Source organism: Kogia breviceps, chromosome 1, assembly GCF_026419965.1.
Source record: "Kogia breviceps isolate mKogBre1 chromosome 1, mKogBre1 haplotype 1, whole genome shotgun sequence".
NCBI classification, from domain to species: Eukaryota; Metazoa; Chordata; class Mammalia; order Artiodactyla; family Physeteridae; genus Kogia; species Kogia breviceps.
Window position 1 is genome coordinate 145,112,542 of NC_081310.1, and position 25,432 is coordinate 145,137,973.

Below are 25,432 nucleotides of genomic sequence, written 5' to 3' on the forward strand. Positions count from 1 at the left end.
TTATCTTTTCATTTATTGGTTTGTTTTTGTTTTCTCCCCCTCTAAAATATAAACGTCATAAGGCCAGGGCCTTTGTCTATTTTGTTCATCACACAGTGCCTGGCACACGACTGGCCACTCTATAAATATTTGTGGAAGGAATGAGCCTTAGCTGACATCTGTGATACAATGGCTAACACATGCCTGTTAGATGCAATGTTCACTAGTCTTTACAAAATCCTCACTTTAATGAGGATGGAACTGTGGCTTGAAGAGGTTAAGTATTTGCCCACAGTACACAGCTAAGAAGTAGATGATCAGGGATTTGAACTTGGGTCAGTTTACCTTCAGAGCCTAAGCTCTTAACTCCTGGGCTATGTATGTCCTCTTAGCCCAAGGTCCTGCTTCCTCTTCTCTCTGATCCCTCCATGTGGAACCTAGCTACACCAAGGAAATAATTAATTTGTTTGAAGAGCTCAGAAAAACCTTAAGAAAACAAAAACACCTTGGTATAAGGCATTACACTTTTTATAACTGAATAGTACCTGTTCAAACATAGAGTCCATTCCTCTGATTTTATAGCTGAGATTAAGGTGCAGAGAAGTTGAATGGATGTCTAAGGCTCCCAGATTCCAAGATGCTGCAGAAAAATCCCTGTGTAAGGAATCAGGAAATCTTCTAGTGAGTAACTGTGTGTTATGGTTTGAGTTACATCCCCCTCAAATTTATATGTTGAAGTCCTAACCCCTAGTACTTCAGAATGTGACTTTATTTGGAAATAGGGTTGTTGCAGATGCAACTAGTTAAAGCATACTGGAGTACGGTGGGCCCTTAACCCATGACTGGTGTTCTATAGAAAGGGGAAATTTGGACACAGATATGCACACTGAGAGAACATCACGTGAAAGTGAAGGCAGAGATTGGGATGCTGCATCTACAACCCAAGAATGACAGAGATTGCCAGCAAATCACCAAAAGCTAGAGGAGAGGGAAGAACAGATTCTCCCTCACAGCCCTCAGCAGGAATTCACTCTGACACCATGACCTTGGACTTCTAGCCTCCAGGACTGTGAGAGTAAATTTCAGTTGTTTAAACTACCCAGTTCGGGCTTCCCTGGTGGCGCAGTGGTTGCGAGTCCGCCTGCTGATGCAGGGGACACGGGTTCGTGCCCTGGTCCGGGAAGATCCCACATGCTGCAGAGCGGCTGGGCCCGTGAGCCATGGCTGCAGCGGGAGAGGCCACAACAATGAGAGGCCGGCGTACCACAAAAAAAAAAAAAAAAAAAGAGTGGTCTCTCTAAACAACCCAGTTTGTGGTACTTGGTTATGGCAGCCCTATGACACTAATATACACTATCATCTCAGGGAGGTCACTGGCCACCTCTGAGCCTCTTTCTTTAATTATAAAACAAAAGGCATAGACTGGAAGATCTCTGAGGAAATTTTGTTTCTGGAATTGTATGGCTTATCATTCCAGGCCTCTGAGACAAACACCTTTTTTTGGTTTGGAAAGCCTGAGACATGGGGTTGTATTTCAGTCTTTCACAAAACTACTTGGTTCTGTTCAGTTTGACAAATGTATATTTATTTCAGAAATTGGATTTGGTACTGGAAGTTCAATAGCGAATAGGATCCATCTTCTGACTTCAATGATTTAGTCTTTTGGGAAAGACAAAAACCTAACTTAAATACATAGTGGTAGATATTAATAATCATAACATTTCTTAGAACTTTATGTATACCAATTCATGTAATTCTCACATAACCTTCTATAAGCTAGGTATCATTATAATTATCTCCATTTTACAGATGATAAAGCTGAGGAACAGGGGAGTTAAGGGACTCGCCCAAGGTTACACAGTTAATTAGTGTCAAAGCATGAGATGTTCTGGGATTTCCAGAAAAGGGTCCTTATCCCAACCTTGGGGATCAGGGAAGCGTCTTGTAGGAGGGTCACCTGATCTGAGTCTTGAGGGAGGGATGTAAGAGATGACCAGGTTGGAGAATTCTCAGTAAGGGGCATAGGCTGCACAAATTGTGGGTTGATAAACGGCATTTGCCAGACATCTTAGTCCATCGTGGTTCACAGGTTTTAGGGCTCATACAATTGTTGATTTCATCACTCTCAAAAGATATGAGGCTCAGAGAGGTAGCAATGAAATTGTAGAGAAAGCCCTGGGTTTATTATCCCCATCTGACAGATTTATAATCCCCATTATACTGCAGGCCAGTGAGTAAGTGACTTATTTAAAGTTGTACAGGTAGTAAATGAAGGAGTTAGGCCTGAACCCAGGCCATTTGGCTCCAGAATCAGTACAATAAACCACCTCCCTTCATTTGGACTCCATTAGGCTTCCTTCAGTGGACTGAGAATTACCATGACCCCCAACTTATTTATATCAAAATAAGCCTGTGGGAATATGTCAGGGAAATGCCATCTAGCGTGTGTGTGTGTGTGTGTGTGTGTGTGTGTGTGTGTGTGTGTGTGTGTGTGTATGTGAGTGTTTCTTTCCAACTCTGACAGTTCCTGAGTCTGTAAATCAGCCTTTAGCTCCTATGCATTTTCTTAAGCACAAATTATCACCCTCAGCCTTGGCAAAGATGCTGCAGCAACTTCTGCTTCTGCAGTAGCTCCCTGCCATCAGGTGGGAGGATGACTACTCTTATGGCCTATGTTTTGGAGTCAGAAGATGAACTTCCTTTTAGACTGATCTTCACTGTGGTTCTCCTGAGAGCATGATTATGATTTTACAATCTGGAAGGCAAGTAGTGAGCAACAACAGTGCATTGTAAGCTCCTGGAGTGCAGAGCTCCATCGTACTCATTTCTGATACCTACTTGTCTCTATACTTGAACCAGTGCCTGGCCATGATGGGTGTACAATGTCTGAAGACAGCTGGGGTGAAAGAAAGCTGTTATGTTCTGAATGTTTATGTTTCCCTAAAATGTGTATGTTGAAATCCAAAACCCCAAAGATGATGTATTAGGAGGTGTCACCTTTGTAAGGTACTTTAGTCATGGGGTTGGAGCCTTCAAGAATGGGATTAGTGCCCTTGTTAAAGAGGGTCCAGAGAGATCTCCAGCCCTTTCTACCAGGTGAGGATACAAGTGAGAAGGCACCAGCTATGAAGCAGGAAGTGGGTACTCACCAGAATGTGATCATGCTAGTATCTTCATCTTTGAATTCCCAGCCTCCAGAACTTTGAGAAATGAATTTCTGCTGCTTTGAAGCTGTACAGTCTGGAATTTTGTTATAGCAGCCTGAATGGACTAAGACAAAAGCCTTAGCTACAAGTGTGCTTCTCTCTTCTGGAGCAGTGGTTCTCTACTCAGATTACATGTTAGAATTACCCGGGGAGACTTTAAAAAATCTGATGCTCAGGGCACCACCCAAGACCAATTCAAACAGAAATCTGGGAGTGAGGATGGAACTCAAACATCAGTATTTAAAAAAAATATTTATTCCCCAGATGATTCTAATTTTGTACCAAAGGTAAGAACTACTCTGTAGGAAGAGACCTGAAAATATTTATAAATATTTATAGCTCTAGATATTTTAAAGTCACACCTGTGGCTATTCTAACCAATTCACTTTTGTCACTCAATCTGTAAAAGCTCAGAGACAGTGGGGTGCAATCAGAAATCAGGGATGGTGGCAAAGAGCTATAAACACTAGCTCTGGAACCAGCAGGCAAGCTGGTTCTGCAACGGTGGCTCACCTTCAATGTCTTTAAAAAGAAATACAGTAATTTCAGTTTATTGAGTGGAGTTTTTCTAGAGCAGACCCCTTCCTGTTTCACTGTTTCACGAACCACTTCCCCCTGTGGTTAAAGTATCATGGGCCATCCACTGATTCTTATTTGCAGGCTTTCTCAACACACACATGCGCACACACACACACACACACACACACACACACACACACATACACACACACACACCGTTCTCAGGATAAATTTTTTTTTAAGCTGACTTTTTCAACAAAGCATTTTGTTTATGATATTTACACAGTTCTTTCCAGAAGGAAAAGCATAAGCATATGATCAACAGGAGACTCCATGGATCACTGAGATGACCATGAGTGTCAGCCAGCACTCCTGCATTGTGCTTTAAGGTGACTCTTTCGACCTCAGATTCTTCATGTGTCACATGAATCAATGGGACAATCTGACTACACTAAGCTAATGTTGGACCATCTGACTACATTAAATTAATGTGCTGTGAGTCTATGATTCATTTTTCTAGAGGACCCAGCCAAGTTGGAGATTCCCTTTATTCATCCCGTTGGTTAAACTCTTCAGATTCTTAAAGTGGCTTTGTTTCTTTTAATTCACTGTCTCCCTTCTCGTACCACTGAGCTAGTTGAACAGTTGTTAAAAAAATAAATGTTTCAAGCTAGGGGACTTTTTGGACACAGATTATGAAACTTTAGTTGTGATGCTGGCCAAGCAAAGTGGGTAGTTTTCTCTTTGGGGTATGGTAGGAGAGAAGAGAAAAAAAGATCTGCTTTTAATGCGTCAGAACTAACCACAAAATAATTGGGCCTACAGTCTAATCTAATCATGCTTTTGTTTATTCACCTCATATAAAAGTCTCTTAAGAATGCATCTGAGCACAATATATAATAATACTATAACATACATTGTGAGAAACTTTGGAAAACAATAAAATGTCCACCTGAAATAAGCAGTGTTCATAGACATACAAACCCATTGGTCATGCACATTTGTGCCATCTCTTGAACTACTGAGTCACAATGCTGAACTGAAAGCGTGAAATAGATTTTACAAACAGACTGAAGCCACTCAGAGTCCTAACAAGTGTTATCAGAAGCTTCACATTTGCATAATTTACTACGTCAGTTCACATTTTATTATAAAATTCACATTGTTTTATTGTTTTCTTTTGTAATTAATTGGAACATGACATTCCTGCTTAACAGCAGGTAGGGGGCTTCCTCTTCAAAGTCAGTAGTTTGGGGACTCTCCGGAGAACCATCTGTGAGTTGCTTGTTAAACCGAATGTAGTGTTTCTTGTTAAACCGAAGCCACAATTATAGTGGAACCCAGTTAAAACTCAACTCATGTGTACAGATTTGGATGAAACAGGGGTCAAAACCGCATCTCACTGCCCCTTACCCCTATCAAACTATACAAAAGTAAAAGCTCAATAGAAACCATTAGTATCTAATGTGAGAATTCCTGTTTCCAGGGGTTGAGCAGTATTAGCAACTCAGACCGGGAAAAGGGCAGACCCAACTGGTAAGGGGGGCCGTATGTCTCTCTTCAGCGATGTTCAAGTTCTATAATCATACACAATACAAAACGTTACAGGAAAAGTCGTAACTCTTAGGCAGAGTCTTCTACACAAATTGAACACCACCGTTGGCAGGTAATGTTAGATATATAAATTAATAACTTACAAAACATTACATTATATACATTAAGTAATAAATACACGGTTATAAACAGAAACGGAGGTGATAGCGCGGAAGGCAGTGCAAGAGAAAGACGGCAGCATTAAACTGGAAACGGTGTAACTGGTGTTAGCGTGAAGAGGGGCGCAAGAGAACAGGATGGGGACTGTGTGACCCCAGTGGCACAGGGGTTCAGGACCCGACAGGGCAACTGCTCATGAAGCTGAATTCTACACGGGCTGTTACTGTGTACAACGTGACTACCCCTTAGTTTGTTCAACCTTATTCTGTTTACAGCAAAAGAGTGCAACTCTAGAGGAGAAAAAATACTGTTGGAAGCAGGCAAACAGAGATACATTATAAGGGCAACTGAGGAGTTGTTTGGGACCATAGGAGAAGGAAGTTGAATGTGGTTAGAAGCGTAGCCTTTCTGTTTGCAAAAGTAACCATAGTCAGGTGAAAGATATTGCCCAAGAAAGAAGGAAGACCATTTTCTTTCCTTTTTTTTTCCCCCAGAAAGAGTCAAAAAGTTTATGTCAACTTTGAACGCTTATCTGTGTAGAAGTTAATACTAAACTCTAGGTATTCAACAGGCATTTTAAAGACGTGAAAATGTTTTACAAAAAAGGCACACAGGTTGGCAGACAAGGGGACAGGTGAGCAGATTTAGAAATGACATTATTAGTCAGTCAGTTCAGTCACTAGAGGGGACAGATTCCCAAAACTTAGTGCAGAAAAATCTCTCAGTTTTGTGTCTTCCATTTTCAAGCCATTCGGTTGTGATGCGAACTTGGCCTCCAGAACCACAGAAAGCTTCAGCTCTCCACTAAGCTTGCAAGCAAGGCAAGTCAACTGTGGAATTTCCTGAGCTGCTATGTGCTTCCCGGTCTTGCATATTCTGGCTCCAAACTCAAGTAACTGGAAAGGCCGGGAGGCCCCTGTCCTGTGCAGGCCTCGGCCCCCAGGGTGGGCTGGCCCTACCGTACAGCTGGCATGCTTGTCAAGGGTGGAATGTTCATCTCTATATGAAGAGGGAGATTATGTGTCAGTCGGGGACTTGTCTTCTGTTGTGATGTCTACATCAGTCTCTCCCAGTGAATCCCTATTTTCCGGATCGATCACACAGAGTGTCTTTGTGTTGCCGAAATAGTTGTGGCCCTCTCCTTCTTTCTCGTGGCCTTCAGAATCCTCCTCTTCGAGGGTCAGTTCAAATTGAAACTTCTCCATCAGACCCTGGCAGTCTCTGTTCTGCTCGTCCAGTGGTGGGGAGGGACTCTGGGGTATCATGCTCTGATACCAGTTCCTGTTATCTTCTAAAGTATCCAGAATGTCCTGGGCATCAGGCTGTACCAGGTCCGCCCAGGTCTCCCACAGCGGATGGACAATGTAGTCGATGAAGCCCACCTGGAGAAAAATAAGGTTACACATCTGTTATTGTGATGGGCCCTGGAGCACCAAACAAGCCGTCCTGGTTTGCATGCAAAGAAAGAGCCACAACAACCCAAGACAGGTCAATAATACTGGAATCTGTTATTTGAGTACCTACTATATGGTGCATCCTGCACTGAATGCAATATATACATTATCACTCTTAATCACGCAGAGTAAGTATGGTTATTCGCCATTCACAGAGGAGGAAACTGTGACTCGTTGAGATGAAATATCTTGTCAGAGATCACAGAGCCAGTAAGTGGTGGAGATGGGACTCAGTGCCAACTTTGTCTGATCCCAAAGCCTGTGTTGGTTTCACTAGAACTGATTACTTTTCCTCTGATGTCTGCCAGGTAAGAAGTCTGGCTGTAACCCTGGCTGGGAATGACTTTGTCACTCCTTGGATTCTGTGAGTCATTCTCTGAAGAAGGAAGCTCCAGGTCTACTGAGCTCTGACTCAACATTCTTTCCCTGATAACTTTAAAATATGCCGTGGTTTTAAAATGAAAGGGAGCCGGCCTTGTATGACTCTGCGATGTCTCAAGTTCTGTGGAATGTTTTTGGTTTGTAGACGACGTAGGTAAAACACTTGAAAACACTTCAAGCCCCTAAACAAACAAATATCCCCTCTGCAGACACGTCTGCAATTGTTTTAGATCCAGAGGGCATACCGTCATTTCCATCAGGAGAAAGAAGGAAAAATAAAGACAATTAAGCAGTTCCTTTGCTAGTGTTCCTGTGAAGAAATATGAAGCTTATGGTTCTGTTATGGTTTACACAGGGGCTATGCATCCTGCATGAGCTGGCTCTGTGGCCTTATGTTGACCTTTCCACTGTGGGACAAACAGGAAGCACTGGGGGTGGGAGCAGGCTGAGAGAAAGAATAGGCACTAGTTGAATGAGGGAATGGAATTCCCCTGTCATGGTCTGGGGAGCTGGAGAGATGCTGGGTCGGGATTCAGGGGTAGATGAGCAAAGGCAAGTTCTGTGCACCCATGGGCATTACATAGCTGTCTTTCCACACTGCTGGAAACTTCCCTTTATCAACATTCTGGATTTGGGCCAGTTATTTAGCACATCAAAGTTGTACCATATCAAAGAACCTTAGTCGCATGTGACTTTTATCTATCCGTTTATCTATCTATCTATCTATCTGTCTATCTTCTATCTATCTTTTCTCTGGTGTTTCCCTAGCCTAAACAAACAGAATTCATACCACAGTCAGGGCATCTCTGATCTGCACTGATTACAAGAACTTCGACTGTGGATGATTCAGATAGTTCTCTTGTTTCCACCCACTCCTCTTTCCTCCCTTTTACTTCTTTATGTATGTTTAGTGGTTTTCAGAGACTATTTTCAAGGTGTTTTCCAGGGACCTAAAAAAAACAAGCTCAAGGCAATGGAGAAAATTCCATCAGCTGAACACAGTGCAGGTCATTTTCTTTCTTCATTTGTTCTGCTTCTGCTAAATGTTCAGCACTTTTTTGAAAGGCAGCCTCTAGTTGCTTATTTCCTAGGCTCTGGGACGAGAGAACTCTACAGATCCAAAGAGCACCTAGTCAAGGGCTTCCTTGCCAGACTATTCAGACAATGCTCACCAGAGCCTATCTGTGGGAAATAACCAGGGTGGACCACAACATCATGGAAACAGTGAGACCTGCTCTCAGTGATGGACAGTGAAGAGTTTTGGGTGGAGGGTAGCTGGGTGAACTGGACCAAGAGGACAGCTTCTTCACCTGACACACTGGGGAAATACCTGCTATGTCTATGTCACAAGGCTGTTTGGAGGTTCAAACGGGATAATGTATGTGAAATGTGTGGAAAACCACACAGAACATCCTATACATACAAAATACCACTGTTGCTAACAAAAGGGAAATATACTATTTAATTAACTAATTCATGAATATCTTGTTCTAATTAAGGCATTAGGGTATTTGAATTGGCCCTAACTTAATGTTAGCATGTGTTTTTATGGCATATTAGACCTTCAGAGCACTTTCACAGATTTTAAACTCATTTGATTGGGTTTCTTTAAAAAGCAACACAACAATAATTGCAAAGGAACTGTACATTGATATTATAACTACATGTAAATTTGGGAGTAGAAGGTAGTGGGGAAAGAGGATAAACACTAACAAAAAATACTCTGAATGCTTTTGTGATAAAGGCCTTGGGCAGCCTAGAGACACAGTCTTAATCATGACTGCCTGGCTCAGGTCGTTTGTTGTCCTGAAAAAAATAGCATCTCAGCCAGCCCTGAAGCCTTTGTAAGAATATCGATACTATCTAGTGCTACATATTTTGCAGCTAGCGGCATCTGTGGCATTTCTGCATCTCCCTGCCTACAGTGTAATGTCCCCCCAGTCCTTAGCACACGGGGAGTTTGTAGCTTTGGACACAACCAAAAGATGTCAGCATGCTCTCAGAAGTGTAGACGCGACCTTAGAAGGGGACACAGGACAGCACTTCAACCATGAGGCAGAGAGATGTGTGGGAATGAGATTCGTCACCTCTGGTCAAGTGTGCATGATTATGGAGAGACAACGAAAACAGGAAACAAGGGTGAAAAGCAGAGGTTTGGGATAAAGACAGAGCTGGGGGAAACCTAGAGGGATGAGATGAAGGAGATGGCAGCATTCAGTTAAATCAGCAGGATTTACTAAGGTCATAGACAATGATCTAAACTGAGGATACACAGTCCAAACTTTGATGAATTTCTGAAGACTGCTTTATCTCCTGGCTGTGAAATTGAGGGTAATGGAGAAGGCAAATGAGTCATGAGCATAATGGAACTAAGTAAGTTAGTTGCTTCCTTATAATTTCACACACACACACACACACACACACACACACACACACACACACACACACATATTTAAAAGAAAATAGCTAGGGCTTCCCTGGTGGCGCAGTGGTTGAGAGTCCGCCTGCCGATGCAGGGGACACGGGTTCGTGCCCCGGTCCAGGAAGATGCCACATGCTGCGGAGCGGCTGGGCCCGTGAGCCATGGCCGCTGAGCCTGCGCGTCCGGAGCCTGTGCTCCGCAGCAGGAGAGGCCGCAACAGTGAGAGGACCGCGTACCGCAAAAAAAAAAAAAAAAAAAAAAAAAAAAAAAAAAAAAAAAAAAGAAAGAGAAAGAAAATAGCTAGAAAGAGCCCTCCGGTTCAACCATCAGCAGAGCTCACAGAAACTTTGAAATCTTATATTAGATACCTGGGATTTTTCCACGGAAGCTGTGTGCTTATCACACATGGGGCTAATCTCCATTCCCCTCTCCCGCTCTTTGTCTCCCTGCTGGAAAAATTCCTCCATGATGCGGTCTGTCCATTGCCGATACAATTCCAGGGACTTGGTGGGATTGCTCAGGTCTGCACAGTGTACCATGTTGCGAAGGACCTGAAATCATCAAATTTTGGAAATCCCATAAAATGAGGTATAAATACTACCAGAACATCTCATCCCTCTCATACTAGTACACTTGGTACCAAACCCAAGAACATTTTAGTTGCATTATAATTATGGTGCTTGCACCAAAAAAGCAGGATTACAATGGTGCTGGCCAGAGTTGGTTATTTACCATTATAAGAGTCCCCAAAGGGAAAAATGTGTCTTCTTTGATTGACAGTCATTTAATTTAAAAACTGGAAGGGACATTAGAGGTCAGATGCTGCCATGGTTTCTTCTCCTCAGTTTGGAAAAAATGCAAAGAATTACTCAAAGTAGATGTCTTCATATTTTCCGCTTGTGGAAAGAGGAGACCAACTGAGGGCAATTTGTATAACCAAAACAGACCTAACAAAGTTCAAGTCAGTGGGATTTATATCCAAACATGAGCTTTTGGGGATCAGCAGTCATGTATACCCTATTTATTACAAAGAGATTTTGCTGTTTATTTTTAGAATTAAGCAATTCAATAAATAGGGTTCTGTTTTTCTTCGTAAATTAGAGAATCAACTTGAATGTCCATTTTCCTTTGCTCGTTCTTAAAATAAGCCCAAAGCCGTAGTAGTAACCTAGGACCTGCAACTAAGTAAACTTGTTTTTCTTTTCCTCATTGTTGTTTCATTAATTTGGTGTGGCTTTGTGTTAAATCAAAGGCTTCTGTCCAATACCTGTATACGATCAGTATAGTTGTCCAGGAGAAGAACGCCGGAACTTGTAACTTTCTTTGTTTCTACCATTGTCTTCAGGTCTGCCAGCAGGCTCATGTGTTTGGACATATCAGTTGCTAAGACCTGAGGTTAAAAAAAAAAAAGGACTCGGTTTATCAAGGAAATGGATTTTCTCTTCCTGCAAAAGTAAGTGAGGAACACAGGGAGGCCAAAGTCTTACCATGTCAATAACCATCTTCCTTAGTGTCTGACGCTGCTTCTTGGTGAGATTCTGGAAGATGTCACAGTGTTCTTCTTGGAGCAGTTTGAAACCTACGGCAAGGTGATGGTTTTCCAACACAGATTCATCATTATACATCAAAGCAAGTTCTGAATCTAATGAACAAGGAAAAATAATGATTTAATAAAAAGGGATACAATTCAAACTGTGGAATTACCTCAGTGTGAAATCAGATCTAGTTCTCTCCATATGATTTCAAGAACCAAGACCCCATATGTCATTTTCTATTAGAGACAGAGTCTCCCTCTACAAAGAGAAATAGTCAGTTCCTAAGTAAAAAAAAAAAAAAAAAAAAAGTTTCCAGTAGATATTAGCTCATAAACTTTCTCTTTGATTAAAAGTCACAGTATTTTTATAATCCTTTTTTTCCTTTTCACTTCAAATGAAGAATTTGACATTTTAGGTAAGGGCATTCCCAAGCAATTAATCCTATTTGTATCTCAGTTTGTAACTTCCCTTATGTCTTCACAAATGTGTGCTTTGGAAAAAAGAATAGACTGAAAATGCCACTAAACTTTACCCAAGGTATTAAAATTTTTCACATTATTTCACTTTTTGATATGTTTCCCAGCTCCATCAATTGTGAGTTTTGGATTTTCAAATAAGATAATGGTGTGAGTGTAAAATTTAACTTTATCCAAATAATGTAGCTCTTTGGAGCTTTCTATAAATATGGTAACAAAACAATAATTTTTTACAACAATCTTGATATCCCAGTTCTTCCCTATGGCCCTATACAACAGAAACTGCATTATCTAGGTACCTAAACTACAGCTTCTAGCCTGCCTTTCACACAGAAGAATCACAGACATCCTTTGTTAGGTAGCGCCATGGTCTGCAATTGAGAACATGGTCATCAAACTCATGGAGCCACATTTTCTCTTAACCAAGAATGATAGCCAAGTGATGATAATATGTTACTAATTGTAGGCGTTGTTACTCATAAACCATTGCTTTTACAGTGTGCTTTGAGTTACAACTTCAGAAAAGGTGGTGGGATATGTGATGTCGTTTCAGCACTCTTGCCTTGTTCATCCTGTGATCAAGGGCATAGCTCTGCAAGCTGGCTTTTTATGGTACGTGGCTTTGGCAGAAAGACCATTTTTCTGTGCGAAGCTAACTGGCCTACATATGGAGTGGTTCATGATACCACAGTACACCAGCTGATATAACCCACACAGACAAGCAGCTGCCCAAAGTTTACGTTCCTTCAATAGAAAAACAAGGTAAAAAAAACCAAGGTACCTCACACTTAGACATTCAAATATCTTGATGATTAAGTATGATAAGGGCTCTTTCAAAGCAAGTAGCTCCAATATTTCTTAAAACTGTCAGCACTTGATGTTAATCTTGACCACAACAAGATAACCAGTATTCTCAGAAGAAAAAAGTACTTAGATTTTCAGCATTTAGAAATGGTACATTAACTGGGAAAAATCATGGATTTTCATTAGCATGGATACTAAACATTTCGAGCATGACAAAAGCTTTGAGTAGGGCTTGGGATCCTAAGGATGGGCCAGCCCTTGAAGGTCACTGAAGTCAGACCAATCCATACTACAGACCAGTGTATAATCAAACCTATGAAGTTGGAAAAGAGCGTGTGAGACTTTCAATGACCCGACCCTTCATCCTGAATTGTGAAAGCTTTTTCTTGGAGTCTTATTTCTATATGGAGGCTCCCATGCTCAGATACAACGTTTGGACCTGCTTCCTCAGTAGAGAGGGATTACTAGTGGGTCACCATGCTCTGTGTGAGAGCCCTGAATAATCCTGAAAAATCATTACCACATTATTCCCAAGCCTTTCCGTATCCTTACTGGATAATTCTACATGTGTTACTCTTTCCTCACATATTGCATTTTCCAAACATTGAGTACTTTTTATGGCTCCCCTCTGACCCTTTCCAAGTCCTCCATGCAGCTCAAAATGATGTTGCTAGACTGGACACAGTATCCAGGAAAGATCTTACCAGTTTGAGTGGAATGGAAGGATTACCTCATTATTACCCTTATTATTATCCATAATGAAAACATCAAGAGGAAAAAAATGAAGCAGTGACTCATACAATTATCCCAAATGACGTTCTAGTGGTGAACTCACTTGTGTTGATGAGAAACTGATTGGAGACTCCAGGATGATCAACGTCATGGATAGCAGCTGCAAAAATGGCGGCCAGGATTTCCAAATCTGTGAAGACGGCCTGCAGGGCAAAATGAGTGCACTGAACTCCACGTTCCATTTGCCTATTCTGCTTAATTAGTTTCATACTAAGGTACCCCATTTCATTCTTATTGGGAGAAAGATGGTTTGTTGATTTATACAATGTCTCAATATACTATTTTAATTAAATGTAGATTCCGTCCATCATCATAAGGTCTCTTATGTGAGAGGAATGATGGTCAGAGCCCATGCCCACATCGAGGCTGCAGGCTGAGGCTCGGGGAAGGCATTAGCACAATGCTCCTGGTAAGAGAGCAGGTGGTACCTGATATTTGTTTCTTGGATAAGTGGTATGCCAGGATGGTGCTTATGCAACACAAGCACATATACTGGTCAAAGAAGCAAGTCAGACTGGCTCTGCTCTGATATAAAAAGCTTCAAATACTTTCAGGCTGAGTAACTAAGGCCAAATTCCAGATTTATAAGCCTGCCAATGAGTTATTTCTTAAAGCTAAATTTGTAGCATGGTCAGAGCTTTTACACAGTTATTCATTCATCCATTCAATCAATACCTATCCACTCAGTGATTAGTATGGGCAAGATCTGAGGACATTTCTGAGAAATGAGACCTAATGCTCACTGCTCAACTCCTTCAGGCCATCCCGTGAAGCCTCCCTCCTCTGCCCCTACCTGTACGCAATGATTTAAACCTAGTATTTATTTAGGTATAAATTGCTTCTGGCTGAAATGTCTTTCATCATTCTCTGTGGTTACTTAAATCTTCTGACCCTTCCATTCAATCTAATTATGCAAGGACACATTGAACTCTCCCTTCTCTAAACATCTGTGGTACTCAAGCTAATTTCTAGCCACACAGTAGGTAACAGCAACAGACAGTTGACAAACAGTGTTGGCCCACCGTGTGATACTGACACAACATAAAAATAATACCGTTTCTTTTTTTTCCTTCAGGGCTATAAAACAGTCTTAGCTTCTTGGATTTCATTTCTCAGAATATGTGGAACCCAAGCAATAGAGTTGGGGTCAGTTTAATCTTTCTTCACCTTCCAAGCTGAATCTGCAGAGGTGGGCTTGGCTAGGGCGTGGCCAGTCCCTTCCCACAGTGAGCCTACACATTTTGGAAATACCTGACCACCACTGCCATCTGTCAAGGAAGAGCATGGACTGCTGTACCCACTGGGCTGCTTATAGTGAAATATACAAATGCATTAATCTGTGAGAGAAGCAGTCACAGCCACCTTCTAGAGAGATGTCTAACAAGTTGGAAAGCTGGCCCTCTTTGCTTCAGCATTGTTAATTCCTCAGTTCTAGATTTTTCAGTTATTTTTCCTTCAATCCATAGAACTAGTTTTATGAATTCTTAGGTGAATAAGCCTATGGATGCTTATTCCTAACAGGAACTATATAGAACATTTTATATTATATTTCTGTGCTATCCCTCAGAGTACCTGGGATGGTGTAGGCAGCTCAGATCAGCACATGCATACTGAGGATATACTATATACTAAATGCTGAACTAGACACATATTAGGTACTAGAGATACAATGACAAGTAGAGCATCCTATTAACTGCTTGATAATTAAATAAATTTTCAATTGTAACCAAGGTAAAGGAAAGGTTACTCTGATACAAGAAAGCAAGTAGAAATGTCATCCATTTATATTAATAACCCAATTGATACATGCTCTACATAATAAAGAGCCAGTTCCAGTATGCACAAACATCTAATTACATTATTTCTATAAATATATCACATATTGTATGGCACTTTTTAAAGAGGATGGGCAGGGTATGCAAAACAGATCATAACTACTCACATCTAACGCTGGCGTAGAAAGAAGAACATGGGTTGACTGGGCTACATCAGCAGCGTGTAGGCTGTTATGATATGCCACATCAGCATGGTAATGGTCTTCTAAAGTCATCATGTAGGTAACAAAGGTGTCAGATGAAATTTTGAATGTCTTTAGGAGGTCTCTTTCCTATGTGGCAAAAAGGATTAGAAAATAAATAAGCGGATGTCCAAAAATGAAGAAAAGCCAAATCAGAAAAGTAAACTGGGATGGAAAAAAATCATAAAGAGCATCTAATTGGATAACCAACATTCACTCCTGTTTACTCACCTGGAATATGGCATACATGATGCATGTTAGGGGCCTATTGTGTGAATATCCAGCCACATTGAAGATGTTAAGGCCCCATTTGTTCAGGTCTTCCAGCTCCTATCATCAAAAATAGAGAAATTTAGAAATAAGGACAGTTTTGTTCACATGCCTCATTATTTTTATTTATTCTGGGGACAGGGGTTGGCTAAGTCTTTAGAGTATCTATTTAGAGTGTTCTGGTTGCATGAACATTTGAAAATGGAATGATCTGGGAAGTTGAGTATCATCTTCATGCTGGTTAGAAGTTTCTGTATATATTTTTCAGAAAAGGGAGAGTGTGCGTTTATTGATAAATTTTGCTGCTGACCTCTAATTTTTTGCCGTATGTCAGTCCTCAACCAATGTTGCTTTTGGAAGTAGATGCAAGTGATTAGAGATCATTATAGCCCCATTTCCCTGTCTCTCCCCTTCTCTGCTCACTGGTCCATGAGTAACAGCTAGAAAACAATCTCAGGGAAACTCCTCTGCCCTTTGGTTATTATCACTGAGAGCCATGTCAAGGAGACTTAGCTGCTAGAATGTGTGCAAGTCAACCCTGATTTAGTATAAAAGGTCATGAAGATGCTAGTCATCCATTACATCCTAGAGCTCCTGGGCCACAGAAAGACCTGAAAGAAACATCATTCCATCCTGTGTTGTGGGATTATTCCAAGATTATCTGATTAAAGGAGCAATTTATTCCATTATTAATTACTGCCCAGAGTAAGGGATCCAGGCTCTCCCCAGAGGCTTGGCCCAATGTGTAATCAACCTCCTTCTAATGACATCTTTCAGATGCTCCCTCACTGAATGTTCATTTGTTCTCATTTCATATTCTCACAAGGCTGAGAGAACCTCAGCAGTCACCTTGCACAGCCTCTGAGAGGAGGTATGAATTCTTTCTGAGCCTTCCTCCACTACTAGGGTTTGGGCTCAAGGGTCAAGGCTGTCAATTTCTCTCATTTCTTCTTCAGCTCTGCCAATCAGTGCAGATTTTCTCATCGGTCCTTGACATACAGTCTCTGAAATATCCTCTGGGGTAATTCAGCCCTGCCTATTGCCCTCACCTTGGATTCTCCCAATATGTGTTCAACAGGATTCTCCATTCATGGGTTAATGGACCCAACTCAGGACAACGTATGGTCCTTTGGTATAGAAAACTTGGTGTTCAACAATGGACAACGGGCTACATCAGCCTCATCATACTATTTAATAATAAAGCAAAAGCGATCACTGTTTTCTAGTAGGAGGTTTTAGACATCTGCCTGCTATAAAGCAGAGCTACACGAGCACACACCCAGCTCATACACACCTTGGCTAGATGATCTTCATTTTCCGTGTTGACTCCAAAGCGTGAGATACTTGTATTATTTAAGCTTGAACTATGCATCAGTTTTTTCACTCCGCTTATCTGTGTCATGAGCTGTTGCTTTTTCTTTTTCTCCCTGTCTTTCTGGGTGGGAGATGGAATCTCCACGTCATTCTGCTTGTCTGCAACAACACAAAAATAGGTTTTCCAGTCCCTGTGTGCCAATGAGAACCCACTGCAATATTCAAAAACAACTTCTAACGGTCTATGTTGGATGGCTCATCTTATGAAGGTCTGTCATAGCGTTATCTCACTTGATCTCCAGGACAATCTGGTGATACATGATTTTATTGCTAAAGCAGCAAACTGACATCCAGAGGAGCGAAATAAGTTGTTCAAGAAGTGGCAGAGGTAGAACTCAATCCCATGTCTTCTGTTTGCAGGGTGATTTCGGACAATTACACTCACACATTTTCAAGGTGAGGCATCAGTATTTATATGTAAATTTCGTATTAAAGTGAATAACTTGTATGTTTGTAAAAATAGAAAAGGTTCATGTAGCCAAGCCCAGGTTAATAAAAACAGGCTTTATGTTTTGCTCACTTTATTATGTTTGTAATTATTTTTTAATTTAAAAGATCCATATGACAGTAGCTGGGTTCAGTTTAGATGAGTAGTATATATGTTAGAGAAATAAATGGCTTCTAATCTTCAAATGATTACTCTAAAGCCTTGGCTTATGACCATTTGAGGTTAAGAGGAAGACTGTAATTTCAGTTTTATTTCATGCCTTGTGTCTATGAATTCTGCTAGTAAATAAAAACAACGCCTCTCATTGGTAACAGGCATTACATTTATTAATGTATTTCTGCTTATTAAATATTTATAATCATCTCATTTAATTTTTTAAAAAATTCTGCTACAACAAGATAAAAGGAGAGCTAGGGTTAGTGAGAAAAACATGTCTACCTGCTCATAGAAGCTCTTTTTTCTATATCATGCTATTAAAAATATCAGCAATCAAATATTCTATTTCACTTCACAGGGAGATGGATGGATCCCGAGTCCTTCTGAAAAATGCATTAACTCCCTCAGGCCACAGGGATGCCTGTGAATGCACTGAGGCAATCATTTATTGAGGTGCTCTACAGCTACTTCATTGAACTAAATGACATCCTGTGGCTGAAAGAGTTAATGCAGCTTTCAAAAGTTCCTACATTTATCTCTACTTGTTTCAGCGAAAATGAGTCCAAAGACAACTTCTCTATTTGAAAATGACACATTTCCAGATGGCCTGCTGGGATCTAGATGATTTGCTTTCAACTCTTGCAGCTGATGGCATAGTCACACGTTCTCCCTGGAGACCTCCGCCTGCTCACAGAGCCCTGTGGACAACTCATCAAAGCAAAGTGAGCACAGGAAGGCAGAAGCAGCTGTCCTGGACCCTTGGCACCTGGCTGTAGGGCTGGAGCAAGATATTTCCCTATCCCTAGCATCTCAGTGCTGTCTCTGGGTGCCCCCAAGTTCCTAGATTCATCAGCCTATGACTCTGCCTTAGGGAGGAATTTTAGTGGTCATCCCAGTTAGTTCAGGGGTTTCCAACCTAGTTCAGCATCAGAAGCACCCAGGGAACTTTTGAAAAATACAGATTTATGAGCCCCACCCAGTCCTACTGAATCAGTGTTTTAAAAAAATCTTCCCAAGTGACTTTGATGATCAGAGTCAGGTTTGGGAACCAGTAATAATCCCACATCTTCACTTTTGAGATGAAGTCAGCAACTTTCCCAAGCTCAAAGGGCAATTTATTCAACCGATATTTATTTTGCAATCACTTTGTTCCAGACGCAGTGATTTAATAGCTTAGAACCCAGGCCTTCAGATTCCCATTAAAATCTCTTTCTGGTCTCTCAACCTTTGGCATAAAAGCTATATATGACATTACTTTTGAAATTACTTTTCTCCCTGTCACTTCACTCCTAATAATGACTACTTTTGCTAAAATAAAAGGCCACAATAGCCCCTGCGTTTCCTAACCATCATTCTTCACCACTCTTCATGCCTGGTTAACGAAGCTGTTAGATTCTTCTGTGCCAATGCAAATATAAAACCTCTAGTGGGACTAACAGCTTTTTCCCTTTGTTAATTAAAGATTCCCTTCGACAATGAGAAATTGAGCCGAACCACTACTGTGTCTGGAACATTACGATAAAGAAGAAAGCCATTATCCACAGACAGTGCCATTTTGACATTAATGGGTGTTTCCCTATGCAGACATTGGAACAACTGATGGGTTTCCCTATTCTGAATTTCCTCTGTTAAATGCTTAGCCAGCCCCATGCGGAAATAACCTGAAACACACACTCAAAGAATCATACTACACGCTTTGTGAGTTCACATTTACAGAATGGTCAGACTACAGTGAGGAAAGAGTGGAACAGTACCAAATAAATAAATAAATAAACAGATGCAAAAAATGTCACATCAAAACTCTGATAATGGCATCATTGGAGGTGCTTTTCTTGCTAGCTTACAGCATTTAATCATGCAAAATTCCTGAGTTCTCTTCCCTGTGTCTTGAGAATTCTATGTTCCAGCTTTGGAGACAGGAAGTCGGGGATTTAAAGGAGTGATTCTTCTCTGTTTGAAAAAATATTAACTAACTTGTAATATCACATCTAAATATCTTGCTTTAATCTGTGCTCCCTCCCCCTGGGGCCTTCACTTCCTCCTGTACCAGCAACCCGAGCCCATTATCCTGTATCAGCATCACAGAGTGGCTGCACTGATGGCCTCTTGCCTGCATGTCAGCCTGTCCATCTGGACGCCATCCTTTTAAATGGAAACAACACAAGTTTCACACATTCCCCGCAGTGAGGGATTTCCCTCCTTTCTGGATGATACATTTTAACTTTCAATGACTCCTATTGAGATACTGCTCTTCAAGTTTAACTGAAATCAATAAGGTCTTCCCATTTTGTGCTCTTGAAGATGGTTGCTGTGCTCTGACAAGAGGCTCTTATATTACTGGAAGCTGTTAACAAACACATTTTTAGGTCCAACAATCCTGATTTTAAACGCTTTTCTCCACAGATTACATCTATTACTGAAAGGCGATTTTCTTCTGACAGCCTAATAACCTTTCCTAGTTAAAGAAGTGACAGGTATTTTGATCTAGGAGTCAAGAGAGTAAAGTCATAATTCTGGCTCAGGAACATTTTAGCCAAGTAATCTTGGTCAAGTTACATACCCTTCTGGGCCTCAGTTTTCTTTCTTGGAAAATGAGGGAACTGGATGAGGCCATTAAGGTCCCTTTCAGATCTGACATTTTGTGAAGAAGGCTTCATGGTCCTCCAGGAATACTCGCCATGCTCACAAGACAGGACGTAGAGTTCCATGTCCTGCATTTGCAGTTTGGAAATAAGCTTTGTTTGTTTGCTTTTTAAGATTATCAAATTGTAAGCCTACAAATTGTAGGGCTATTCCAGAGAATCCAGGTAGCCAGTTATGTCTTAGCAAGACTGATAAACTCTGTCCATATAGAAAGTTAGAGCTGGAATGGACAGAGGGTGCCATCTACTCCAGTGTTCCCATTTTACAGTTGAAGTAGCTGATGAATCTTTTGTTTATATGATGGATTTTTTTCTCCCTAAATTTTCTCAAGAATATAATCTGTTTGTCTAGTCTGTTTGATCGGGTCTACCTTGTGTGTGCACATGCGTGTGCATGCAAATGCACACACACACTCAGGCTCACCACCGTCCTAATGTTGAGTGTATAAGGACTGAGGTTCTAACAACCTACCTCAAACCACTTGTTGTTGATAATTTAATTTTTTTTGGAATAATGAGAAGCCAAATGATGGTTTTCCTCAAGAGATATGCCTCCATAGCAAATGGAATATTCAACAGAGTTGACAGTTACCCATTCTTGAGATGCAAAGTGTTGAGACTGAGAACTCATTTTTATTATCTTCTCAGCCTCCTCACTTGATAGCCTTTGATGCTAAAATAAGAATAATTGGTATACGAAACTATTCTCATGGTTGTTGGCAAGCAGATAGTGAAAGAGGCTACAAGCCAAGAGGACTGCTTAGGTACAACCTTGGATGATGAAGGGCTCAGAGACCTCCTGCAGCTTTACTCCAGTGGTCAGAGTCTCTTCTGAGACGACAGACAAGCCCTGATATTTTAACATTTAATGTTTATGAAAACAAAAATGAGTTCTTGCACTTATTGATTTTATTCTTCCTTCCCACAGTCATTAACCTGGAGACTGTCCCTAAAACAGTCCCTAGCTTATGAAAAATAATTGGGTGTCACACAGATGGACAGCAGAGGATGCCTGCCTTCAAAAGAATAAAGGGGGATAATGGAGAAGAAAAGGATCAGTATACAACACTTTCTGTTCAATTAGATTCTAGCTCCTCTTGGAGCTAGGATGTATGAAAAAAATCTTCTCTTTGTTCTCTGACAAAGGTTGCCACAACTGCTGTTGGGGAAAACCAGGTGCTGCAGACACCCACATACTGGAAACAGTTGGAAAGGCACTTGTCAATCATGTCAGTGCCCACTGGCCACAGAGTAGCGCCATGAGCTTTCCACTAGGCTGATCAAAGAGTGATCTGCTGATAGCAGGAACTGCTTTGGTATTAGAGAAATAGAATTGATTTTTTAAAATAAAACTAGAAGAGGTATGTGTTTCCATAAGACATCAAGGCAAATGCTCATTGATTTATGGATATGCAGCAACGCCAAAAAGAAGGGAGGTGTAATGTTCAGCTGTAAGAATAGGTCATTTCCTTGGAAAGTGGAGTTCTGCTAAATAAGCATAATTCAGTGGTAATTGAAAGTCAACAGAATCAGAGTCTAAAGGCTACCCATTCACCCTGAAGTACAGATTTGCAGGTTCTGCAGGCCTTATTCAAGAAAAATACACAACAGAATGGCTTTAAACATGAGATCAGAAATTCCTAGTAATCAAACAGGATGCATGACAGTAGTTGAGAGGCACTGATGCAAACCTTTCCTGTCAGTGACATGTATTAAAGACTAGCAATGTGAAAGCAGAGATTGATAGGTAAGTATCAAATTAGGAAGATAATGATGCTGCTTGCAGAAGGCTAACTCCTTCAGAGAGGTGGAGATTCTTTCTGCCCTCCCCCCATGTATCATTACTCAGCCATAAAAAGAAACGAAATTGAGTTATTTGTAGTGAGGTGGATGGAATTAGAGTCTGTCATACAGAGTGAAGTAAGTCAGGAAGAGAAAAACAAATACCGTATGCTAACACATATATATGGAATCTAAGGGGGGAAAAAAAGTCATGAAGAACCTAGGGGTAAGACGGGAATGGAGATGCAGACCTACTAGAGAATGGACTTGAGGATGTGGGGAGGGGGAAGAGTGGGTTGTGATGGGGTGGGGGGTGGCATGGACATGTATACACTACCAGGTGTGGAGTGGATAGCTGGTGGGAGGCAGCCGCGTGGCACGGGGGGATCAGCTCGGTGCTTTGTGACCACCTAGAGGGGTGGGATGGGGAGGGTGGGAGGGAGGAGATGTGAGAGCATGTGTACGTGTATGGCTGATTCACTTTGTTGTAGAGCAGAAACTGACACACCATTGTGGAGCAATTGTACTCCAACAAAGATGTTAAAAAAAAATTACTACTAAACTCAAAAAAAAGAAAGAAAAAAAGAAATACCTTAGCAAAGCAACAGTCGAATTATTTCCAAAGCTTATTATCATGGGTCAAATCACCATACAGTTCTCCAGCCATCTCTCGCAAAGCATCTAAAAGGAAACCTTTTGCTCAAAGCCCAGTTACTGGAAGAATTTAAAGAATACCATGTCAGAGGAGCCAACTGGAGTTGTCCCTAAGTCTTGGATGACTGGAACCCCCATCACCACCCTCCTTCAGAGGTCTTGACAGAGATGGAAGTGGGTGGGTAGATAGAGTGACCTGAGGTCTATATAAATTTAGTTAGCCCATAATAAACTTCTCTCTGATGGGTATTTTCATTCATTTTTTTCACAACACCTTACGGCTTTTTTTTTTTTTTGACCTTAAAGGTTGTCTTTAGTTCTTATTTTAAATGGATTTGTTTTTCTGTCACTTATCCCCATTCCAAACTCACATAGTGATGTTCCTGACAGGTTGCAGAAATTCATATTAAAAAAAAAATCTCAGTTATCGAATAAGTTTCCCAGTGAATATCTTACCTAAGAAAGTATTTGAAATGTATTCAGACACCTGGTTCCCCGATCGGCTCATTTCTGAAAGGTGTGTCAGCTCCCGGTTCAGCATTCTTTTGAACTGTTTATAGAGAACAAAAACGTATTAACCACCTAAAAAATAGCAGATTATCATTTTAGATGTTTCCAACTTTATTAAGAACCAAGAGACCGAGTGAGCAGATATCATTAGATAAATGATACTGTTTCTACAAAATACAAATGTGAAATTATTCCAACGTCACCTTAGGGAAAAAAGCTTTTCTTAAGATTTCTTAGAATTAACATCTGATTTCTTTTGAAGATGCAAACATAGGAAAAGGAATCTTTACAGAGGTCAAGATCATTTCACTTAAAAATGTAACCACATTTTAAAATATGTTTATTGGAAATTAACTCTAAAATATAATTTCAGTTAATAACCTATAGAGTGAGAGGTGATTAAATGTGAAAAGTTTAAGGGAAAACAAAAGAAAAGACAAGCATCCTTTTAAAATAGACATGTGTAAAAAGAATAGGGTTAAAATACAACACAGTCTATTTAAATACAATGTAATATAACATGCCCCTATTTCACCATAAGCAACCTCAGTGGGCTAAGTGATAACACAATTAAATCATTACCGAGGTTTTCTACTTCACAGAAAACATACACATATAAATGTTTCACATTCTATCAAAGACACATAATGGAATCAAATTAACCCACCTTGATGTAACCCCAAGATACAGATAACAAATAGTTTGCCTCAGGCATTTTGGAATGCACTCCTTGCCACAATCCACAAATCCCTTTGAAAGAATTCACAGTTCTGAGAGAGCAGTCCCAAAGGGATCGGGAAAGCCTTGCAGATTCAGTGGTAAAATAATCAAAACTTATGATAGACAAAGCCTCCACAATTTAGGGCATTTTCTAATCCAAACAAAGCCCATCTTCGCACTCCATTCTTGCAAGAAGCCTATGTTCCCTGCTTCTTCCCTGGCAGAGAGAGTAATGAAATCAGGACGTGCACGAAGGAGCAAAAAGCCTGTCCAAATGCATTCAGCTGGCTGGTTTGCAGCACTTATGAATTATCAATAGTCCTGGTGGCCGAAGGGGTTTCCACTCTAGATTAGTCCTGCTCAGCTGACCTCTGCAAGGAAGGAGCAATTCTTCTTTCCCGAGGGGATGCCAGACTAGGAAACACAGCCATCTTTTTAAAAGGAGAAGATTAAAATGGAGGAAGTCCCATGAATATTTAAGGCAATCCGAAGTCGGTACCCTCCCCCATTTCATCTAGGTGTTCTTCACCCTCTCTCCACTGCGGAGACCAGGACACTGCAGACGCAGCCTCCGTACAGAGCTCAGCCGCTCTACCGCTCTAAGGGTTTCGAAGTGATGGTGTGTTTGATTAATTTACTTTCCGAACATTAAAAAAAAAAATTGAAAAAGCGAGAACTGTGGCTCTTTTCAAACTAGGCTTTCAGTGTACAAGAATATTTTTTAAGCTAGCTTTTGGGGAGATTTTTTGCACACCAACGGCGTGCCAGTGCATTTAGACTTCTTTCACAATGAAACGAATGGGAATAGAATTAATGGATTTCGTTTTAAAAGTACTTCGTACGCAGAATGTAATTTTCTGCCCTCCATCAGCTCATTAATATGCACATGAGACTGCATTCGACAAATGAATTAAACACATTTAACCTTTCCATCTAGGATCTGGAGTGGGTTAGGAAATACAAGCTATCGTTTGCTGCACGAATGGAGAATTATGCTGTTATGGTATTTCAGTGTTACATCTTCTAATTCATGCTAGAAATATTTAAGAATTAAATTAATTTTTATTTTGTTTTTGCAATCTGGAGCATGCTGAGGAATTCTTTCCTATAGTCTCTCTCTCCCTCTTTCTCTCTCTCTCTTTCACCTTGTCAGCTTTAGAAAGATCACAAGCAAGAAGAAAGTCTGAGACTAGAGCCCTGCAGTGGGATTCCCTACCCAGGCCCATCCCACTCCTCTCCTTCTCCCTCCTCCGTTACCCCACCCCTGGACTCCCAGGAGTTCAAGTACAGCACGTTAAAGAAATAGCGAAGCACCATGGCAACCGTCTCCGCACGCAATTGGCTCTCTTTCCTGTGAGGCACTCCCCTTTCAAATCAGCATCCTGCACAGACAATGGCTTCACTTCAAGCATCCAGGCCCCCTTCATGCCACTGCCTGTGCCCAGGAGACGAGGCCTTTTGAGGTGAAGCCAATGCAAGTCAGTATTGCCGTCCTTTGGCTCACTGCTCTATGCATTGTCCTCAAAGAGGCATGCACAATCACCCTCTTTCTGGGGAACCCTGCTGGTGTACGTGTGG

The 25,432-nt window shown here is 41.0% G+C and overlaps 1 protein-coding gene across 6 annotated transcripts in view; it reads right to left on the reverse strand.

Annotated features, from left to right (window-relative positions):
- Positions 1–4,536: 4,536 nt before the first annotated feature.
- PDE4B (phosphodiesterase 4B) overlaps positions 4,537–25,432 on the reverse strand; it is a 597,863-nt gene continuing 576,967 nt past the window's right edge. For 5 of the 6 annotated variants that reach the window (XM_067006427.1, XM_059075560.2, XM_067006432.1 and 2 more), the window contains 9 exons: positions 23,081–23,174; positions 16,863–17,041; positions 15,530–15,628; positions 15,224–15,388; positions 13,325–13,424; positions 11,162–11,316; positions 10,942–11,064; positions 10,043–10,225; positions 4,537–6,799 (listed from right to left, as the gene is read on the reverse strand). In XM_067006427.1, coding sequence (XP_066862528.1) covers positions 6,434–6,799; positions 10,043–10,225; positions 10,942–11,064; positions 11,162–11,316; positions 13,325–13,424; positions 15,224–15,388; positions 15,530–15,628; positions 16,863–17,041; positions 23,081–23,174 — 1,464 coding nt within the window. In that variant the 3' untranslated portion in view covers positions 4,537–6,433. Of the gene's footprint in view, positions 6,800–10,042; positions 10,226–10,941; positions 11,065–11,161; positions 11,317–13,324; positions 13,425–15,223; positions 15,389–15,529; positions 15,629–16,862; positions 17,042–23,080; positions 23,175–23,801; positions 24,427–25,432 lie in introns of those variants that run through there. The other variant, XM_067006450.1, reaches the window with a different exon arrangement.